Raw genomic sequence first — 19,737 nt, forward strand, 5'->3', positions numbered from 1 at the left:
TCCAATTACGAAAAAAAATGGCTCGGATGTGATAGAAGGTATCGCGATTTATATTATTGAGACAAGTTAGTTGAAATTAACGACAACTTCATCGTTGATTTTTTTATTCAAATAAATTAGTTTAAAAAATATATATTAGAAAATAAAACATAAGCTAGTAGTTTAAACGTTTCCTTCATTGGTCAACTGTTCTGACGAACCGACAACTTGATACGTGAAGTATGTATGTATTTTAACGCTATTTGTATTCTTCTATGGAGGGTAGAGGTAATTGCGATGCTCTCATATAGCTGTTTAAGTAAAAAAATGTCCACAAATAGAATTATGTAGGCCATGCTCTTGTAGTGGAGAGCTTGGTCGTTTAAAATGAAGTGAAGTTTGCTGAAAGCAAGTAGTAAAATAGTATCAAATATTTTCATAACTAAAATAGTTTGTGAATGTATTTATTCATTATAATCCTTAGAAACCACGAATAATTGTGATTGTTTTACTACCTACAACGACAGTTGTTTATATCATTGGTTCTCTTGTACAGTAACGCCATCTTGATTAGGTACGTTTAAGAGACACTGTTGTTCCGTAAAGAATGCGCTTCTTACCCTCCATATCTTTATATAAAAAATCTAGAGGAGGATGCAAACGAAAATGCATTAGTAAGACAATTTGTTTTTAACTAGGAAAAAATACTATTTTCAATGAATTTTATCAGTTTTATTCAATCACATATTCATCAAGATCTGTCGGCATGTCAACATTATTTAACTTGTTAGCAAGGGACCAATACCTCTTCCTTAAGAAATGTGCACTGTTTTTCGGTTGACGTTGTCTTGTGAAGATTCCTTTTTTGTTTCCTCCCACTCTTCTTATATCTTAAAATACAAAATGAATTTATAAATAAATATTTTTGACTAATTTTCATGTATACGAGATGCGATAAAAAATGCAATGTATTGTGAACTAGGAATTGAGGAATATCCTTCAAAGTATTACTCTTGAGTAGTAATACACTTGAACTACGATTGAATACCTGATAGGAAGGTTTTTTCACAACGATTTTCAGCTGCTTTGTCATGGGCCGTGGAAGACGTGTCAAGACGTTTCTTTTTTTCTGTCAGAATAGGGACAGACAGAAACAGAAAATTTTCAGTAGGTAACAATCAACGAATCAAAACTAACTTTTGACACGGACAAGATGTTAACAAAATCGTTGTCTTAATTCTCTGATCTTTTCTTTTCTTAGGTCTGGAATAGTTCCCCATCGTTAACTGAATCATATAACGCAGCAATTGCTGCTAAAAAGATTCATTCATCGTATTTTTTATTACATCTTGTATAGAAGAAAATGTAGTAATATTTCCAAATTTACATTTACTTTCAGAGACTATCAGACTATATATTACTATCAAAGAAAAAACTAGTGTATCTTTTAGAGCAATTAAACGAATAACTTTTATGTTTTCATTCTTTCCATTGTATTTTTTTAAACATGAGAGCATAAAATAAAAATGCAGTCTTTAACTACAACTCTTCCAAATACCAAGTATCGATAACCATACTGTCATATTTCCTGTATTGAAGAGAATAAGATTTATTTAATTACATTCTACTCGCTCAAAACCATAATTTGAATTTCCATTCCATTGGGCGCTGTAGGTTTACAATATAACGGCTTAGTGGACATGTAAAGCTTGGAATCATTGTTTTGTAGGAACTGGATTAAAAGTTAATTCATTATTCAACTCAGTTTCGGGATTGTAAACAGTTACTTGTTTCGTCGCCATTATTTAAATTGGCGCTACGGTTTGAGGAAACCTCACACACTAATTCAAATCCACCACTTCCAGAATTCACCTCTAAAGGAACGATGTATTCCGGAAAGAGCTTCCTATAACCTAACTCATCTGATGGGTTTGTTTATTCGCTCTACACGATAACCTTTTTTTTGACGTTCTCGCTTAGTGTGTTTTCGAATTGGTACGTTCTCTAATAGGTAGTTTCTCTTCTTACTTCTTTTTTATGGTAGTAGTAGTAGTCAAGCATTTTCTTGGCATTGGCTGTCTGGCGTAGTCATGGTAGATCTGTAGGTTCTTGATGTGCCAAGACGCGTTAAATGCTTGCCCCAGTTTAATGCTCTACTGGAATAGAAGTTTTTTGAGATTACTTTTGGCGGGATATCTACACGATGTTTATGCGTGAAACATGATTGGGGTAAGCAGGTGGAGCTTGCTCTTCGATTCCAGCCTGGATGGTTTTCATTGAGCTCTATCAGTCTTTCTCTTGGCCTCCTTCAGCTGTTCACTATGTTCTAGTATTTTCTTGTTTTTTGAAGAGCTCTGCTTGAGTATTCTCCGCAGCCATGATGATCTAAGATCTTGTACAGCAGTCGTTGATTCGGTTTATGGTTTCAAGAATTCTTCGTATGACTATCGTAAGTTGGATGGTCCTCGGGGCGATAGCAGTGTCATCTGCTTAGAGAGCTGTCTAGGGATTTGATTGGGTAGAGTAGCAAAAAGAGGACAGCTCGCTTTGATACATCAACATCATTTGGACGGGAAGGCGCGTCACGATCGAGAACAATTCCGTTATATATGACAATCATGGGCATTAGGTGAATGTTACAATTGTTGTGGGAATTAATTGAAATTTACGTCTAGTGGTAGTTGAAAGGGAAAACGTGAAAGATTGTTGGAATATAGTAATGAGTATAAAAATTGAATCAATTTAAACTGTATGCATAAAAGTTTTAGTCAAAATTTCCATTTTCATATATTTTAATACATATTTTCTCATGTTTTAACGATAATAACATAAGTTCAAATGTATTTGTTAATTAACGTACCATTTGCCGTTTTAAAATCAGCAAAATTCCAAATCATCTCTCCAATGAACCAACCCTCATTCCTCGCTTGATCGAATGCCTTAAAATATTCAGACATAAGTTTAACTTGGAACTCTTCCGACCACATATATGTTGGCAACTGAAACAAATAAAAAACTAAAGAACGTTCAGTATGATACAGTGCTTAGATCTTTTGATACTAGTTCTAATCTTAATACGCTAACACTCAAGCCCGTCTTGTAGGTTTCTTATGTAAAGGTTTTTGTAAAACTAAACCTTAAGTTTATTATTATTCGACGAAATAAATCCTGCGTCTCTTATATCTGTATGCTTTAAGCTTGAAACTATTTTACAGTACAATGGTACTCCTCAACTACTATTTGATGAGCTTTTTCTGAATTGTTTCTCAGTCTTTGATAAGTCAAACTTAAACGTTGGTGGTTCTCCTTAATTTTTTTAGAAGTGATTGCTGCTTCATATATTTTTCTTTCTGTAAATTGTTTTAAATATTCCCATAAGTTGAACTTCCAATGGTGATCCAGTTATATTTCTTTTAAAAGTTTTTAGATTCTCTACAGAATCATTCACAACTTTTCACGGACTTATCAATGAGTTTGTGGAAATAACTGTTTCAATGATTTCGTGATTCAGCAGAAAGAAAACTAACCAATCTAAGACATATTTTAACTTCTCACTATAAAATAAGGTTAAACAACTATAAATATAAAAGATTCTGATTTTTTTTGGGAAAAATTTCAAATGATAATAAAAAAAATTAATCTTACCATGTGATAACCTTCTAAAGTATCAGCGCCATACTCTGTCATAAAAATGGGTTTATTATGTTTGCTGTGCCAACCTTTTAGTTGGGAAATAACCGTTGAAGTAATAACATCTAACTGTCCAGGATATTCGTACCAGGCAGCATATTTATTAACCGCAATGATATCCAAAAATTGTCCCTAAATATTAAAGACCCATTTCATTAATTACACGTTAAGCACTTTCTATACTTTAGTTTACTTACGGCGTGGTCCACATCGTATCCATATAAATTAGCAATAGTTATTGGTCTACTTTGATCAAATGATTTGATATGAGCAGAAATGTGTCTAAAAATGAATAGTTAATATTATAAACTTGAAGAACAAATACAAGTGGCACATACCGATAATAATCTTCAGATTCTGTTACTTGGGTTCTGGGCTCGTTTGCGATAGACCAAACTACAACGCTTGGTCGATTTTTATCTCTGTGGTACAATTCCGTCAACGATCTTTTGTGGTTCTCAAGTAACTCATCGTTGTAATTCCTGAAAAAACCGGTCATGCATTTTAAATAGTAAGAAAAGGCAACACAGATGAAACTTTAGTAGATCAACCCTGATCCAAAAACACGGTCTAATGCCATCCATCACATCACTGAGTTATATTCGATTCTTAACAAAAAGGTTTCACCTCCCCTTCTACACTTAGTTCGTTCTTATTTACGATAAACTTTCTCTATGTTGTCATGGTGTTTGCACTGTGAGGAGGCACTTGAGCGAAACAGTCAACGAACTTGAGTCAAAGGTGAGCGAAAGAGCAGACGGCATGAGTCAGGAGTTAGCTGACCCTCACGAGAGGCAAATACTCTTTCAATATATTATACAGAGGTATAACATAATATATTATACAGGGGGATGTAAAATATTTATTTCCGTTGTCAAAAAAGGAGTATTCAGAGATATCCTTATAAATTTCACTGCTACCACTCTTACTGTTCAAATTTGAGCTGAATACAGTTAAACTTAATGCTGAAAACCAAGAGAGAAAACAATTTCACAGCATCACAGAGAAAGAGCTGGAGAAAAGCCTGAAATACACGTTGATATATGAAATCCAAATTCCTCCCAACCATTACACGAGCAACAACGAGTTTCTTAATAATGTTAATAATTCTTAATCGCTGCTAACATAATAATATTTCCTGAGCAAGCAGAAGGATGCCACTACCATGACGTGTTACGAAAACAACTGTAGTATTGGAAATAACATTATGTTTATTAGTAATTCCACAGAATCTTGATTTAAACTCAGTGTGTCCAGTTTTAAAATAATAATCACTCGTGTGAGCTTGTCCAAATACCCTTTTAAATGCGTTCTCTCACGAGTACAGGGAGCTAAAATAAACTCTGAAGGGAAACTGGAATATGGAAAGTTAAAACAAATGCCTCGGAATAAAAATAAAAATACTGATTTCATGTCACTATTATGAAAACATGGGGTGCTGTGTATGACATTTTTAAGCTAACTTTGCGTTTTGTAATAAATAAATATGAGTATCGTTGCCGGTACTGGAACTATTCGAATTAATCTTTCGATTAATAAAATTTTTCAATGAGTAGAACTTCCTTTTTCATGTTTCTTCTCTGTGCCCATTTTCTTGATAAGTTCGAAATGGGCCTCTAAGGTAAGATGGATGGTAATGTTTCTCGGTGGGTCTCTTATGTAGGTGACTGAAATATTATTGCGGTACGTGTCTCTAGGATAACTTAACTGGTAAACCTTCTAGAGCGTAACCAAAAGATCTGAGTTTGATTTCTATTCCAGATCATCGGAATTATGGAATCAAGTAGAGCACATGTCGGAGCCGGTCTCTTGGTTAATGTCACAAAGCACACATCTACATATCAAGCCAATATAAGTGTGTTAAATAGACCGGCTCAATCAATCCAACCATATACAAGCACAGACATAATTCGTTCGTTTATATTGGAAAAACTTGGAATATATCGAATATAAAATCTACTTTGTGTTTATTGAGCATTTCTTCTTATTTGCTTCTTATTGCTATGAATCAAGCACTTTATGTAAATCTGAAAACCCACATAGTAAAACATTAAGAAACTTACTCTGTATTAACGGCGGGTACTTCGTCCAAAATCATTATTCCCAATCTATCTGCCATATCCATGATTTCTTCGGCATAAGGATAATGAGAAGTTCTGTAAGCATTTGCCCCAATCCATCTGATTAAGTTGTGATCTCTTATCACTAATGGTAGATCCAAACCTTTCCCACGGATATCCGAATCTTCATGCCTTCCAAATCCTCTAAAGTATATGGGCTTATCGTTTATGGTGAAAGTGCTACTGTTCCAAGCCAATTGTCTTATACCGAAATTCTCTGAATAGGAATCTATTGGTGTGTTATCTTTTCCAATCAATTCAACCTTAGAACAAATAAAAAAATTATAATCATAGTGGAGGAAAATCTGTTACAGGTTTCAAATAATCTGGTCCTAATTATTATTTGAACATTGAGTACATTTACATAGTAGTTCTCATTAACAAACTAGCGTAACAGCGACAATATACTAAACGATATACGCTTTAAAAACTTTTAAATGACAAACAATGAATAACAATTGAAGTGAAAAAAATCTCGAGACAATAGCACATTATATTTCTACAAATGACATAAACAAGTCAAGCTAATTAAACGCGGGTATAAGAGCCGTTGACTAACTAAAAAAACTAGCACACTTATATTAGGACGATAAAATAACACATATAACAAAATGGTGAAAAACTGACATAGAACGCAAGACTTTCACCATCCTCAAGATGGTAAGAAGAACTTAACTAGAAGACGCCACATTAGAAGACATACATTAACGATTAATATAGATGAATTCGACAAAGAAACACCTAATACCTAAATCCACACAATAAACATACAGATACAAACAGACAAAAAGATTAAAACAAAAAACATGACATATTCTTCAACTGATATAGGCGGACAAAAACGGAGTGGCTGCACCAATGGGGAGACAAAGTGATATTAGACCAAAAAACAAATACCTAATTAGGTATATAAAAATACATCAATAAAAAATACCACCAGTAAATATCACAAATTGTGAACAAATGATGTTATATTTTCCTTGAAACAGGGAAATAAGGTACTTTTGTCTGCTTTTAGACGACTTTGGTTGAGTGGGTTCGTTTGACAGCGGTCTCGATAAATTTTGGACAGAGGCGATGTTTGCCGAAAGGTAAATAGATTTTTCATCTCCGTTTCTGGTCCTTGCACTTCTAGAAGCGTGAAACCCGAGTCGAGGGCACAATAAACCTTCAAATTTATGTCCCTGGGAGTAACTCAAAAAGTTTTGGTACTTCATGCACTGAGACAATACTTTGTTACCAGTACTTTTCTACAAAACGCATTTTTGCATTTTTATAACATTGTAATAATAATAATAAATAATATTCGGATAATACTTGTCATCTGATCCGTACACCAATCCCATTATCAACCACAGAGCAAAGAAAACATAGATTTTGCTAGGGGATATGTTTTTTGGAAAATGAAGATTCGGGAAGAATAATATTCAGCGACGAATACAGGACATAGGCACAAAAGTAAAACATGATCATGGCAGGCCATACATTGAACGAATTGTGTGAAAATATCGGTTTTTGTCACTTTTTTGATGTCACTTAATCTTATTGGAACATATTTCTCGTGAAAGAAAAGAATGGATATGATGATAAAAACAATCTTGAGAAACACAAAAGTATTCATAACGGCTGGAATTATGTTTTTTAAATTATTAGAATTATCTGTGAATTTTGGTGCTTTGTGTCAACAAACTTATTTTATATTAAACTTGGGAAACTTCTAACAACTAGAAATTTTATATGACATTACATTTATAGAATGAATTATAAATATGGATACACACCTTGAGCGTATAAAGGTAACCAGGATCATCGTGCATTAGATACGGCCACCATAAGTTCGCATTTGCTATTTTTATGTCACCACTACTTCCGCTATTCTTTGCTACTTCTTTCTTATCCCTATCTAATACTGTCACTTCGTAAGTAACTGGAATATTATCTCCTTCAATTTTTATTTCATATGACACAATACCTACGATAAAACATTTTGATTATCTAAAAGTTGAATAAAGTTTGATTTTTTCCAGCATCACAACTTAAAATGAACTTTGGATTGCTGCGCAACCACAGTGTTCTCCAGATCTGGCACGTAGCGGCTGATGAAGTTTTCTAGAACTGAGAATTGAGCATAATTTTGGAGAGCGATAGTATTAGGTTTTTATGGTATGTGTTTGATCTATGATATTCGTTGATTTTATTTTTTAAACGAAAACATTACCTTAAGCCAGACGCTCGTAAACTTCATTTATACAGAAAACGCAGTAATGAAAAAGTAAACTCTTGAAGTCTTAAATAATCAATAATCAAATATAGGGCTTTGTTTATTAATTAAAATCCAAACCGTATTACATCAGTATAATGTAATGACGTCTTAAAGCATACATTGAATTTATTCAAATAAGTTGGAAGTCAACAAGAATATACTTACACCTCTCATCAAAATAAAGAAGGGTAAGAGTGGAGGGTGAAATGATGTGAGTCATGACAGTCATCCGTCTCTATATTCGACTTTACTCACGACCTCTTCTAACCCATGCCTCTACTAGAAGTATAAAATTTGCCTATTTCTCCTGCTACTAGCGAAAACCATGCAAGCTTACGCTTTAGGTCATGGCATACAGAAAAAGATATTCAGATCACTGCCAAGTGGTCAATAATTTTTACTTAAACTACTCGTAAAAGATTTTAGAAAGCTTGTTTCAGGATATGTAAATCCAGGAGAAAAAGAAAGATCGCTATAACTGGGTTTCAAAATACCAAAATTTCATCGCAGAATATTGACCGCATGTATGGTCTGACGAATATATTTTGACTGACTTAATCAAGTATTAAGTTTAAATTTGATTATATCTATACTGAAATCTCGAAGAAAAATTTCTAATCAATATTGCTACATTCAAAGGGAATATTTTGAAAAAAGCTCGAGGGCGGACAATGACATAGCAGAGGTTGTTGTAGCACAAATTGATTTTGAGTTCGATTTAAAGGCCGATTTATTAACGCGACTTTTCGTTTGCCGTTGCCATTTACGTTTGCTGTTGCCATTTACGTTTGCTGTTACAAAATTAAAAACATTGAAATGCAGAAGACCCTTCACAAATGCCATTTGCTGATCGGTCTGCTGTTGGTGACTCAACATATACGAATTTTATCCATTCTCGTCGGCCGTTCGTAGCAACTTTCGTAGCAATAGAAATGAGCCACTCACATCCGTTTCCGTTTGTCACGTTATTTTGACATATGACACGTGATTTTGAGGTTATTTCTCTTTCAGTTTGTTTGTTTATGGTGGTCTTTTGCCTTTGCTTGTTTTCTCTTTGCTATTTTCCATATGCAATAAACACTGGATTACAAACAATAACACAACAATATCACAAAAATAAAAAAGCAATATACACGTCAAAAAGAAAAAAAACGCTTGGGTTAACGGCAGCAACGTCAAGTTTATAGTGTAGAATTTGTTACGAACATCAAACGGTAAACTTTACCCGCGAAAGGTAACGGCAAACGGAAAGTCAAGTTTATGAATCGGCCTTTAGTTGCTGCTTAGGCCAAATATCATGACATTTGTTACATATCCTTCCTGAAATTCCAACAACAATATTATGTTTTATAACAAAGTTATTGTAATTTAAAGCTTCGAAAATCAGTGACAATATAAAATGAAAAATATTCGCTGCTCTACAATTTGAAGAGAATGATAACATTGTATAAGAATATAATTGAAGTGTTTCATATTTACTTTGTTTAGAAACATTGTTCGATTATCTATACTATCTCTATGTGTAAGAATTGTGGAGGAGAAAGTTACTCGATTTGTTATCATATAATTATTAATAAGATTCATTACTTCATTCAGATATACAATTACCTGTTGATCCTTGAACTGTAGTTGTTATATCAATATCGTCGATATAGGTGAGTGGTGTTGTGTATAAAATGACAGGTCGATCAATACCACCATAGTTGAAGAAATCGAACGTATATGATAGATACCTCCTCCCACTAAAATAGTACTTTAATTAATCGAACAAGCTTGCTACACTTTAACAAAAAAAATTTAGTGTATCTTATTAGCATGAATCAGACCACTGGTTTTCAATGTTTTTGATGTGATGAAGAATTCGGTTATAATAACTGGAATTAACAAAAATAAAATTACTAAAAATCACAAAAATTATATTAAAAATACTCACTTGGGTAAATGGGAAATAGAACCTTGTGGAATACTGCTTTTATCAAGTGTAGTATCAACAATTACTCTCAAAACATTCTCTTCATCATTAAGGTACGAGGTTATTTCAATAGCGAATGGTAAATGACCAATTGAATGAGTTGTCACCAGTTCACCATTAATGTACTGAATAGTATTGAAATATTAAAATAAAATTCGGGTTCAGTGTAGTTGTTGCAATTTGAAATTCACGATTTGTCGGAAATGTCGAGATAAATACAGACCAAAAGCAAGGAATATGATTTCGTATGAATAAACTAGAAATTATCAAATATAAGTTCCGCCAAATTTAGTTTTAGATAAAACATCTGATCATTCCATAATATTAAATAGAATTCTCTATAGTAGTTTTAAAAAAGATATGTTAATAACATTTATGAAAATTAAGAACAAAAAAGATTCTCACAAAAAAAGGAAAATTTCGGTGGACATCTATTTACTTTTAATTTATTGCGTAGCTCTTTACACTTTACACTGACACTTCTAATAAATTATTGCTCGTCACTGGTCTAGGCTAACTAGATAACAATACATCCTCGTAAATATTTGGAAAAGAAAACTAACCAAATATAATTGTTAGCTCGCGTTAAGTGTAATAGTGAAAATATACTTCATGTTATCGGAATTTGAAAATAATGTATGGAAAAATTCTTTTGAACGAGACACAAAGAAAGAAAATGAGTATTTTATAATCTACAGTTGCTTTATTTGTTGGAAGTTATCGTTAAATGGAATATAAATGTCAATTAGCGAGTTGTGGGTAAAGCAATAAAGAATCTTCGAAATTATATTCTATTACAATAAAAATCAATTGTTATAACAATAGGACTTTTCCGAAGGCGACAGAATCGTTTGTGATTTTTCAGTTTCACAGTATTTTTGCTCCTTCAAGTGTAACTTTAGCTATAACTTTCTAGATTTCATAAAATTATAATTATATGTAAATTAATATCGATCCAAAAATCTTTGATATCTGTATACTTATACAAGGTGTTCCAAAAAAATGTTATCCTGCTTCTAGGATAGACAAAAACTTTTTCAATATTAGATTGATTAAACAAAATTTCAAGTCAACTTAAACATCATTTAATTTTACTCCAAAAGGTACTTTCAATAGAACTACATACTGTGTACCGTTTTCGGAATATTTTGATTTGAAAATTCTGAAGTAATAACTGATGCTAATAAGTATTAATAAAGTTATTAATTATTATTATTATTTTTTGTTGCGTTACTGAGACGCCATCGATAAAACGGATACATTTAAAAAAATGGGACTGATGGCTTTCGTTTCTTGTAAGGTTTCACAATAATCCAGTCTAATCAGTATAGGATCTTTTTTCAAAGTTAAATAAGTATGAGCTCTGAGCAATTGGAGGCCTTATTATAAAACAAACAACAGTTTAAGTCCCAGAACCGCAATACATAATCATCAAATTGTAGTTTGTTTCATACTAAGGCCTCTTATAGCTCAGTGCCCATACTTTTTTAACTTGGAAAAACAAGTTCTCATTCTGCCTAAACTGGATTTTTGTGAAACGTTATAAGAAACGGAAGCCATCAAACCCAATTTTTTTAAATACATCCGTTTTATCGATGGGGTCTCATTTACGTGACAAATAATCGATAACTTTATCAATATGTACTTTATACCAGCATTGGTTATTACTTCATAATTTTCAAATCAAAATATTTTGAAATCTGTACACAGTATCGAGTTATATCAAGAGTACCTTTTTGGTGTAAAATTAAATGATGTTTAAGTTTACTTGAAATTCTGCTTAATAAATCTAATATTATAAAAGTTATGTATGTAGGTATGTAGTTATGTGTATTTTTTTTCTTCAACACCCTTTATCTTGAATACGGATGGCGTTACGAAAATTTTTTACCGAGCAAACACTAAATATTTTTCAGTTTTCAATCTATCCTCAAGAAGGGATCACCTTTTGTTGAAACACCCTGTAGAGCAAAGGGAAACTAATCCATCCCAACTTTTAGTCATGAGTTTTAAAAATGTAATATATAGTATTTTTCACTGACAATAACGACTTTCCGTTCGGAATGAATTTACATACCATTCTATACTATCTCATCCACTTATAATGCGGTCTCCGTTCTCGATTTGCACGTCTGACAATCAAAGTGAAATTAGACAAATTGCAACAGCTTAAAATTAAGTACCTCATTTTACAAATTAAGCTTTGTACCTACTTAAGCATAAGGTCGTCGTGTAAATGGGAGCTAGTAGATACGAGTTTTAAGCGACAAAATATTTTTACTAGTCTATTGGTCGTATATTTATACTCACAACTTGTGCTGAGTAGCAAACCGATCCAAATCGTAGCCAAACTCTTTTATTTTCTTTCCAATTAGCAGGTACTAGAAATTCTCTTTCATAGACAACTGGTCCCAAATGATCACGCACCTCTAAAGTAGTTGGGATATCGTTAAAGCTTGCTGGCACTGGCATTAAATGAATGTCTTTATCAGTCGTCGTTCCCTGTGAAAAATAATGCAAATTTTTGAACAAAACTCTCCATATTTCTATTGAATTCATTCATAATAAACAAGACGATAACTGTGTAGTTATTTACTGTTTTTTATCTGTATTTATTTCTTTCAATAAACGATTTTGATTTTAGACTTATATCAATGAACAACTCGATTTTATTAAAAAATATATATATTTCTATATAGAGCGATTGGTTAGTGTGATAAAGTTCAGTAACTTCTCAGTCATTTGAGATATCAATTAATCACAATATTACAGGGCGTTTTCGAATGCTGCGCTATATGAAAGTTACATTTTTTAAAATGAATTTATGTATTTTATTGCATATTTGGAATAAGCTTGATTTTCCCATTACAATACTATTGGGTTGTGATGTATTCTACGGGGTATTTAAAAACTAATAACCAATTATCCATAAAAACCGTAACTAGTTCGATACCAAGTAGAATATAAGAGAAATTCAAGAATGACGATCTGTTGGGGCCAAAGCATTTGAATAGAAGTAAAAATTCTACAAAATTATTTATTTTCTAAATATTGATTGAATCAAAATATTGATAAATTATTTTCTCGGTTTTTTCGAATGAATCACCCTATATATCTTATCTTTTAACAATTCATTAGTATTTTTGGTGAATAAGTAGTAGGATCATATTTTTTGAGGAACATTTAAACGCTGAGATGTATTTAGATTTTAGTAAACCGATTACCTCTTTTATTGGAAGAGGTCCCACTTTGTACATGTCATAGGATGCGGTTTTTGCATGGTAGTACGCCTGCTCACTCTAATCGATTAATTGATGGTGAACTGAATGAACTATTTCCTGGAAGATGAATCGGAAGAAATGGAACAGTACAGCAGCCACCTAGGTCACCAGATTTCAATAAAATGGAATCATTTTTCTGGGATCACATTCGGAATGAAAAGTACAAAATACCTCCAACAACAAGGGATAACATGATGAAGAGAATACGTAATGAATTTCGGAATGTTTCTATAGAAGTAAAGTGAGTAATCCTTTCAATTATCATTGCCAACTTCCAATTAATTGTTAAATGATTACATATAGATATAAAATCAATGTTTTACACAGAAAAATCAAAATATCTCAAGAATTTGGTACTTGGTAGTAGTAATCACGAATGTTTTACATGACAACATGAGATTTGTGTACAGAGGCGTTGTCCTGCAAAAACTAAACACCTTTGGATAGCTTTCCGCGTCTTTTCTCTTTAATTTTTTCCCGTAGAGTGGTCAGTAATATCGAATAGTAATCTTCAGTTATTGTTTTACCCTTATCCAAAAAATCAATCATGATTACAATCCATGGCAATCCCAAAAAACTGAAGCGAGAACTTTTCCAGCAGATTTTTGGACACGAAACTTCTTAGGTCTTGGAGAATCAGAGTATCATTCCATCGATTGTTGCTTTGTTTTTGAATCGTAGAAATGTACCCAAGTCTTATCCATAGTAACAATTCGGTTTAAGAAGTCTACATCGTTTTCAAATCGAGCACAGATCGAACGCGATGCTTCTACCCTCGAAAGCTTTTGGTCAAACATTCAAACATTTGGGGATCCATTTTGCAACAACTTTTTCATGTCCAAATTGACGTGAACTATATAATGAACGCGTTCGTATGAAATATTCAGTGCTTCAGATATCCGTTTTAGCCCAATTCGACGGTCTGATAAAATCATGTCATGTCGCTTACGAAGGACATTGATCACCAAGGGTATTAAGCATATCTGCTTACCTCTTAACCCTTTTAAATACAGGTACTTGATGATGATGGCTGCATATTCCAATTTTTCGATTTGCACAATTTCGGTGGACATCTTTTTTCTTTTAATTTATTGCGTTACTCTGGTTTACTTCTTTGACGTCAAACTTTACACTGACACTTCTACTAAGTTATTGTTCGTTGCTATGGTAACGCAATATTTTGTTTACGTTTGGTCTAGGCTAACTAAATATCGATACATCCTCGTATCACAACCCTATATTATTGTAATGCGGGAGTCAGCTGATTGCAAATATGCAATAAATTATATTTAAAAAATGAAACTTCATGATGCACACCATTCTGTAGCACCCGATAAGATTGTGAATGATTTTGAAATGTGAACACTAATGATGGTTGTAATACCTCAACCTTTCAAACTGATGTTCCTAATTCTCCGTATCAATAGAGTCACACAATATTTCTAGGCTGGGAATAACTCCTCTTCCAAAACAAGCTTTTGTCCTTTTGGTTGTGATTTTACAAACAAAAAAAATATAAAATCTCATAGTGACAAGTTAGGACTTATAGATAGAAGGTCCAATACTCAGATTCTCGAAAAGTCTTATAGAATAATGTGGAGATCGACAGTTGTGAACAGCTCCATGGAGATGTATTCAATAGATCACTTAGTTTATTGTGTTAATAACTGAAAGCTCATATTTTGTACTGAAACTATGCACAGAATAGTATTTGGGATAAGACTCATACCGTAACCAATACACTTACAGGTTACGCCTCGGTATATTTGGACAACTCTCCAAAACATGATACTTGTAAGTTTATTTTAAAGCGAATTTTTTGAAAAATTCTCTATTACTGGTGATTTTTGTCCCTCCGTCCGCCTGTAGCAGCTATTCGTCTCACAAGAAGCATGTAGCCAGCTCGGGTTCTTTTCATTCAATTCCTATATAACTGTAGATGGACCGAAACGAAAGAAATTTCAGGCATTACTATTCACTGAAATGTGATTTTTTCCATATAAAATTCCATTTAAACTTGCTATAGATCAACATGAAAATTTGTTAAATCACGATTATGTCATACTTTGTGGAAATTTTAATCTAAATCTCTCAACAACCACCGAATTTGAAAATTTTTTGAAAGCAATATATCTCATCGATTTAGTATTTTATGAGAAGTTACAACAAAGCTTTTGCAAAATTAAGTGCTTACGAAATTTTTATTAATGAATCATATTTTTTTTTCATATACCAATTACTATGGGAAATAATGAGAACAAAATTATTAAATACATGAAATAGTTGATATATTACTTATTTCTTTTTTTCTGGAACATTTTTTTCATAAATTGAGATTTTTGTCAATATTTACTGATTGCTAACGATAAAAAATGCGCTATAGTCTCGAGCGCCGAGATTGCCACGACTTTTTTTATTTTTTTTTTTCTATGTTCCAACCGGCTTATTGACAAATTGCTTAATATTTATCAAAATAAAATAGAAGAGGCAACTTAATTTGAAATAATTTGTTTATCGACTTGTGGGAGACAGTGAACATAGGATTTGTAAAACAAATAATATCTGATGTTACTAAGAAGACTATTTCAATTTGATTTCGATACATTGATGTTGCTAGTCACTCATATTAAAATGAAACGTGGTTAAGCTGTATCTGAAGAAATAAGAGAGGTGATTATAGGCCAAAAATAATGTTAGTGACAAAGATTCAGAAATAAAATATACTGGGGTTGGGAATGAACACAAATTGGTCTTCGAACCAATGGAATTCCATTATTTAGATTGATTGAGATCTGAAGTACGAGGATGGCCCCTAGCCCCTGAAGTACCTGGCTTGACCTAGAGACGGCAGTAGTTGCTTGAAAAATATAACTGTATTAAAAAGTACACAACCCTTACAACAAATGTTTCAAATAAGAAGACGCCACGTTGTTTAGTATTTATTTGGCAGCCATCAATTGTGGAAGTTTTCAGTGAATTTGTGGAAAAAATTGGTCATCCTTATGTGATAGAATACTTTTATTTTAAAATATAATAATATAAAAACTGCACTAGATTCTACTCTGGGTGAGACTGCTTCTTCGTTATTAACAGTAAAATATTGGGTAGCGTCTGTAAAGGCCAGCATCGCAGTGTCGACCATATGAGGTGATGACTCCAGAAATGTTGAAGAAAATCCACAAATCAGTACTGGATGATCGTCGACTGAAAGTACGCGAGCTAGTAGATATAGTAACCATTTCAAAAAGTGCGGTACATCGAAAATTCGGACATGAGATAGCTGTGTGCAAGATGGGTGCTGCGTTCGCTCGTAAAGATGTTTCCATCAAGTGTTTGGCAATGTTTCACAGAAATAAAGCCGACATTTGGCGCCGTTTCATAACCATGGATGACATGTGGGTCCATCACCTCACACCCGAAACAAAAGAACAATCAAAACAATAGACTGAAAAGGGAGAACCAGATCCAAAGAAAGCAAAGATCGTTCCATCTGCAGGCAAGGTCATGGCGTCAGGTTTTTTGGGATGATGATGAATTAATTTGTCTTATTTGCCTTATTTGCCTGATGATTTTCTGTTTCCAGGCTTGGCGATCAAAGATTTTCTAACAATGAAGAGGTGATGTCGGCAGTTAATGGCTATTTTGAGGAGCTTGACGATTGTTATTATAAACTTATTGAATATCGCAGGGAAAATTTTATGGAACTAGAAGAAGATTACGTTAGAAAATATATTTTCTACAAAATTTTTGTGTTTTTTTTTATTGGGCCAGGTACTTCTGGGACCATCCTTATATGCTTTGTGATAATAGGAGTCGTGTCATGGGAATTGAAAAAGAAATGCTTTTAGAACGACTGTCTTAAAAATAAATTAACTTTCTGGCTTCTGTTATAAATTGGGCATGTCAGCTAATTTAGTAGGAAATTTAAACTATGTGTGATGCATTTTATTAAAGCTCAACGCTCAAAGTACTGAATCAAATATCTCAACTGAGTAAATTTTTGATGTAATTAAGTATGGTACTCAGTTTTGACTGATGTCGTGTGGGTATGATAGTTATTTTATTAAATGTAAGCAGTTCATCATATTACTTTTTTTTGGTGGTAAAAGTTATTTAGTGTTTATATGTATCCCTTGTCTCGTTCGAAGTGATCCAGGAATCTTTCACATTATTTCATTAGGATTTCGATATAAAAAACTTATATCTTTTCAAATGTCATGTTTGATTTGATAAAACCTTATAGGAAAAATCTTTTACAAATAAGGAAATATACAAGGTGTCGCATTAAAAAGAAACTTATGTTTGCTTTATTATGCAGCTTGGAGCTACACTGTACATATTGGCATATTTTTCAGATAAGTAGCATGTCGTGGCATTTTTGTTGATTACTTCTAAGGATATTTTCATTGATAAAATAGTTGTAGGCATTTGTCAAAACTCATAATACACACTAATAGTTGAGATCTTCGCTGATGACGCTGAAAACTAATGCTTTTATACCGACCATGATGTAGCTGATTAATATCATTTTTATTTCTTATTCTTTGGAATATATTTTAAGTTTATAGAGTGTAATGGAATGGTGGAAAGAGTTTTATTTTTCATTTATCTAGAGTACTTATTTCCCTCTTACTTTAACGCTTGGGTTTTTATGCTAAAAAGCAAAATATTGATTACTTACCGATAATCCAGTACTTTCACTAAAACTTCCATTGGTATTTAAAGAAAATAACCAGAGTCCATCCAAAGATTGCAGCTCCCTTGTTTTCGATACTTTTGGATAAAGAATTCCACCATTAACATATGATAGAAATATTAGAATAAATATTGGTACTATCGACACAATCGATCTCATCTTTCAGATTAATAATGATTGCACCGCTCTCTCACATTATAGATTTATATAGATTTTTGTTTGATAAGATAAGATCTTTTGAATGTTTATCTACTTTTTACTTGAAAAAATAATTGATAAAAATTAAATGTATATTAGAAATACTTCACAGGGGACATAGAAAACTACATGAAAGGCTTTTTGGAAACTATAATCCGAGGTCAGGTAGATCACTAATCAGCTCTTGAGGTTCTTAAGCCCCAACGAGATTTTGATCTTTTTCTAAGTGTCGCATTCAATTTTCGGAGTAAATTTATAAGTGAAAATATCAAAATATCAAAACATCTTATTTTATTTTATGTTCGCTAAATCCATTCTGTAGTAGCTCATGTTTGTTTTTGAGTAACTAATAAACTCAATTGTCAAGTTTAAAACGTACAACTTTTTATAGATCTATAGATTCCAACCATATCTGAAATCGCTTCATACAAGTCTTTGAGGTCCCAGTCAGTAGACTGACTTTCTATTAAGTACGTCAACCCTTTAAGAGTGCTAGGCACTTGAGATAGAGGGATACTTTCAAAATTGGCTTAACTACTTTTTCAAAAATATCAAAAACTTGATCCTTTTATCTAGTACTTTTATAGAAACCACAAGCTGTTATTCGCGGCTTTTCTCGAGCCGTTTTGAGATACAAATAAATTTTGTTTCATCCTTCTACAGATTATAAAATAATTACCATGTGCAAATTAGTATTTTCATTAAAGAAGAATAATTTTAATATCCATTTGCCTAATACATTTTAACTTTTGTTATCAAGTTTTAAAAGAATGATTAAAAAATAGATATATCTATATTATTCTCAGATATTGTATTAAAAATATTGAATTTGCTTGCGCACCTTAAAATTAAAGGGAAATGCAACAAATTGTATTTTATTACTTTTTTAGAAATGTATATCTCCAGTTACCTTTCTTATGAACATAGTTAATTTATCAACATCATCAATTTCATTTAATTACATATTCAGTTATACGAGTACTAATTCACATAATATGTGAATAAAAGTGTTCAGAAAAATACGTACAAAAATTGTACCCTGACTTGTACCCTATTATAGCCTCGTTATTAAGTATCTTTATCACGTAATATAGCAACAAATCTAATGCTCATTATCTTTAATCAACAATAATAGTTATTCATCGAAATCAACAAAACACTTATATCAAATTCCATTGTAAATTCCATGAGTAAACTGTAAGAAATTCACAAACTATCTGGAAAATGTAAGTATGTCATTGAAAATGTATCCCACTTACTGTTAGTTTGTAATTTTGGTGGAAAATTGAGAAATAATTGGGGTTTGCTTAGTGAAATATTGAAAAGGCGTGGAAGAAAAAGAATTTTTACACATTTTTTACAATTTCGCTGAGGCTCCTGGCAACACTGTAATGAAATTATATACGAAAATGTCTTGGAAGCTATTACATCCCATGGATTTTTTTTATGTATTTATATTATTATATTTATAGAGCGCTAGATTTATCGATTTAAATTTCAAGAGATTTCAAACATCCTTCAATTTTACAATAAAAAGG

At 32.4% G+C, this 19,737-nt stretch overlaps 1 protein-coding gene across 1 annotated transcript; it reads right to left on the bottom strand.

The window, feature by feature from the left end:
* Positions 1-689: 689 nt before the first annotated feature.
* LOC130892399 (beta-glucuronidase-like) lies at positions 690-18,182 on the bottom strand. The gene is made up of 11 exons (XM_057797817.1): positions 17,987-18,182; positions 12,335-12,526; positions 9,986-10,149; positions 9,661-9,794; positions 7,571-7,761; positions 5,733-6,052; positions 4,008-4,151; positions 3,867-3,951; positions 3,625-3,801; positions 2,840-2,978; positions 690-869 (listed from the first exon to the last, which is right to left on the bottom strand). The coding sequence occupies exons 1-11, from the start codon at positions 18,158-18,160 to the stop codon at positions 712-714; spliced, it is 1,878 nt and encodes a 625-aa protein (XP_057653800.1). The 5' UTR covers positions 18,161-18,182; the 3' UTR covers positions 690-711.
* Between the last annotated feature and the right edge of the window lie 1,555 nt (positions 18,183-19,737).

This window comes from Diorhabda carinulata, chromosome 4, assembly GCF_026250575.1.
Source record: "Diorhabda carinulata isolate Delta chromosome 4, icDioCari1.1, whole genome shotgun sequence".
Taxonomy (NCBI): Eukaryota; Metazoa; Arthropoda; class Insecta; order Coleoptera; family Chrysomelidae; genus Diorhabda; species Diorhabda carinulata.